The sequence below is a fragment of the Gavialis gangeticus genome, unplaced genomic scaffold (assembly GCF_001723915.1).
Source record: "Gavialis gangeticus isolate Ggan-Ray unplaced genomic scaffold, GavGan_comp1, whole genome shotgun sequence".
Lineage (NCBI taxonomy): Eukaryota > Metazoa > Chordata > Crocodylia > Gavialidae > Gavialis > Gavialis gangeticus.
Window position 1 is genome coordinate 1 of NW_017728970.1, and position 1,396 is coordinate 1,396.

Below are 1,396 nucleotides of genomic sequence, written 5' to 3' on the forward strand. Positions count from 1 at the left end.
AAAGAAACCAACAGCTTCCCCCCTTCTCCTGTTAGAAAATAACCCAAACGCTCACGGCTCGGTCTTAGCTTCTCCTAGAGGGCTTGCTTTCTGTCTTTCTTTTTTTCTTTATATTTTTCTTTTCTTGTATTTTGTTTTTAAACCCAGCTCTTCCTGGAGCCTCGCAGATTTAGGGGCCGGCGCTCTAAAGTAATTTCATTTTATTGAGTACTGTACTCGAGGCTATAATGCCTGCCCGGTTGTAAACAAGAATGACTTCAACTTACTAGGGTCTAATTCGTTCTTTTCTTCTTTGTGTTTGCTGGAGGCGATGGCTTCGGACTCCGGGGATGGAATTGTCTGCGGTGCTCTGTCTCTCAGGTCACCCGGGGATCCGTACATATAATCCGGATAACCTCGCCCGTCCATCGGGCCACATTCCGCCCTCCGGCCGGGGAAAGCGTCCGGCTTGAGTCCGTAATGCCTGCTGCTGGGTGGGAAGCCTGGGAAAGACACAGCGCCGGAGATGGGCTCTAGCCAAGTGCGCATATACCTGGTGTCAGCCCCTATGTGCGGCTGGTGCGTATACGGATGGTACACCACGGACGACTGAGAGTGCACGGGAGCCCAGGAAGTAGTGAACACGGCCGGCTTAGGGGCGAAACTGCAGGACGGAAAGTCGGCACAGTCCGGTACCAATCCCGAAGGTCTGGCGGCCGCGGGGTGCGAGCCCGTGGCGGGGAACCTGGACGCCAGGAGCTCGTCGTTGTCATGACTTATCAAGGAATCTACATAATAGTTGCTTATGGGGCCCGACGCGGACATCCTTCCCCCCTCTTTTACATTCATAAGATTATTGTATGAACTGTATGTGTACTTTTTATCTGCTCATAGAACAATCAGGGCAGGTAATTATTTTTTCAGCCGTTCCCAGCCGGCCATTGGCTCCCCGCGCTCACGTGATTGTATTTACCCAAAAATATCGCGCGGATCAATCCGCAGGTCTTTTTTTAATAGCGCCTCGGCGACCTGGCTTTTGGCGAAACTCTCCGAATCCGGCAGATATGGGGAGGCAGGCGGCTGGCGTGTCGCTAGCCCGAGGTGGCTGCCCCCGGGGGCTGGGGAGGGGCGGGGGGCTCCAGCTGAGCAGCCGGGAAGGTGGGGAGGGTAAGGTAACCCGGGAACTATTTCTTGACGTAATTTGTCTCTGTCTTTTTGCTTCTGCAGCTTGTGGTCTATAATGGATACAGTCCCCGGAATATCAGTAAAAAGACATCGCTGGGAAGTCTGGGAGAGTTCAGCCTCACCCCTAAAAAAAGCCTCCCTCTCCCCTGCAAAAAGAAGTGGCTCTTTTGTCATCACATCTAGCGCTAATCACCAGCCGGCCACATGCACATGTAATTTTTTTTTTTTTTTT

The 1,396-nt window shown here is 52.4% G+C and overlaps 1 protein-coding gene across 1 annotated transcript; it reads right to left on the bottom strand.

Moving 5' to 3' along the window:
• Positions 1 to 6: 6 nt before the first annotated feature.
• On the bottom strand, positions 7 to 1,077 carry LOC109288954 (homeobox protein Hox-C9-like). The gene has a single exon (XM_019504717.1). The coding sequence runs from the start codon at positions 826 to 828 to the stop codon at positions 223 to 225; it is 606 nt and encodes a 201-aa protein (XP_019360262.1). The 5' UTR covers positions 829 to 1,077; the 3' UTR covers positions 7 to 222.
• Between the last annotated feature and the right edge of the window lie 319 nt (positions 1,078 to 1,396).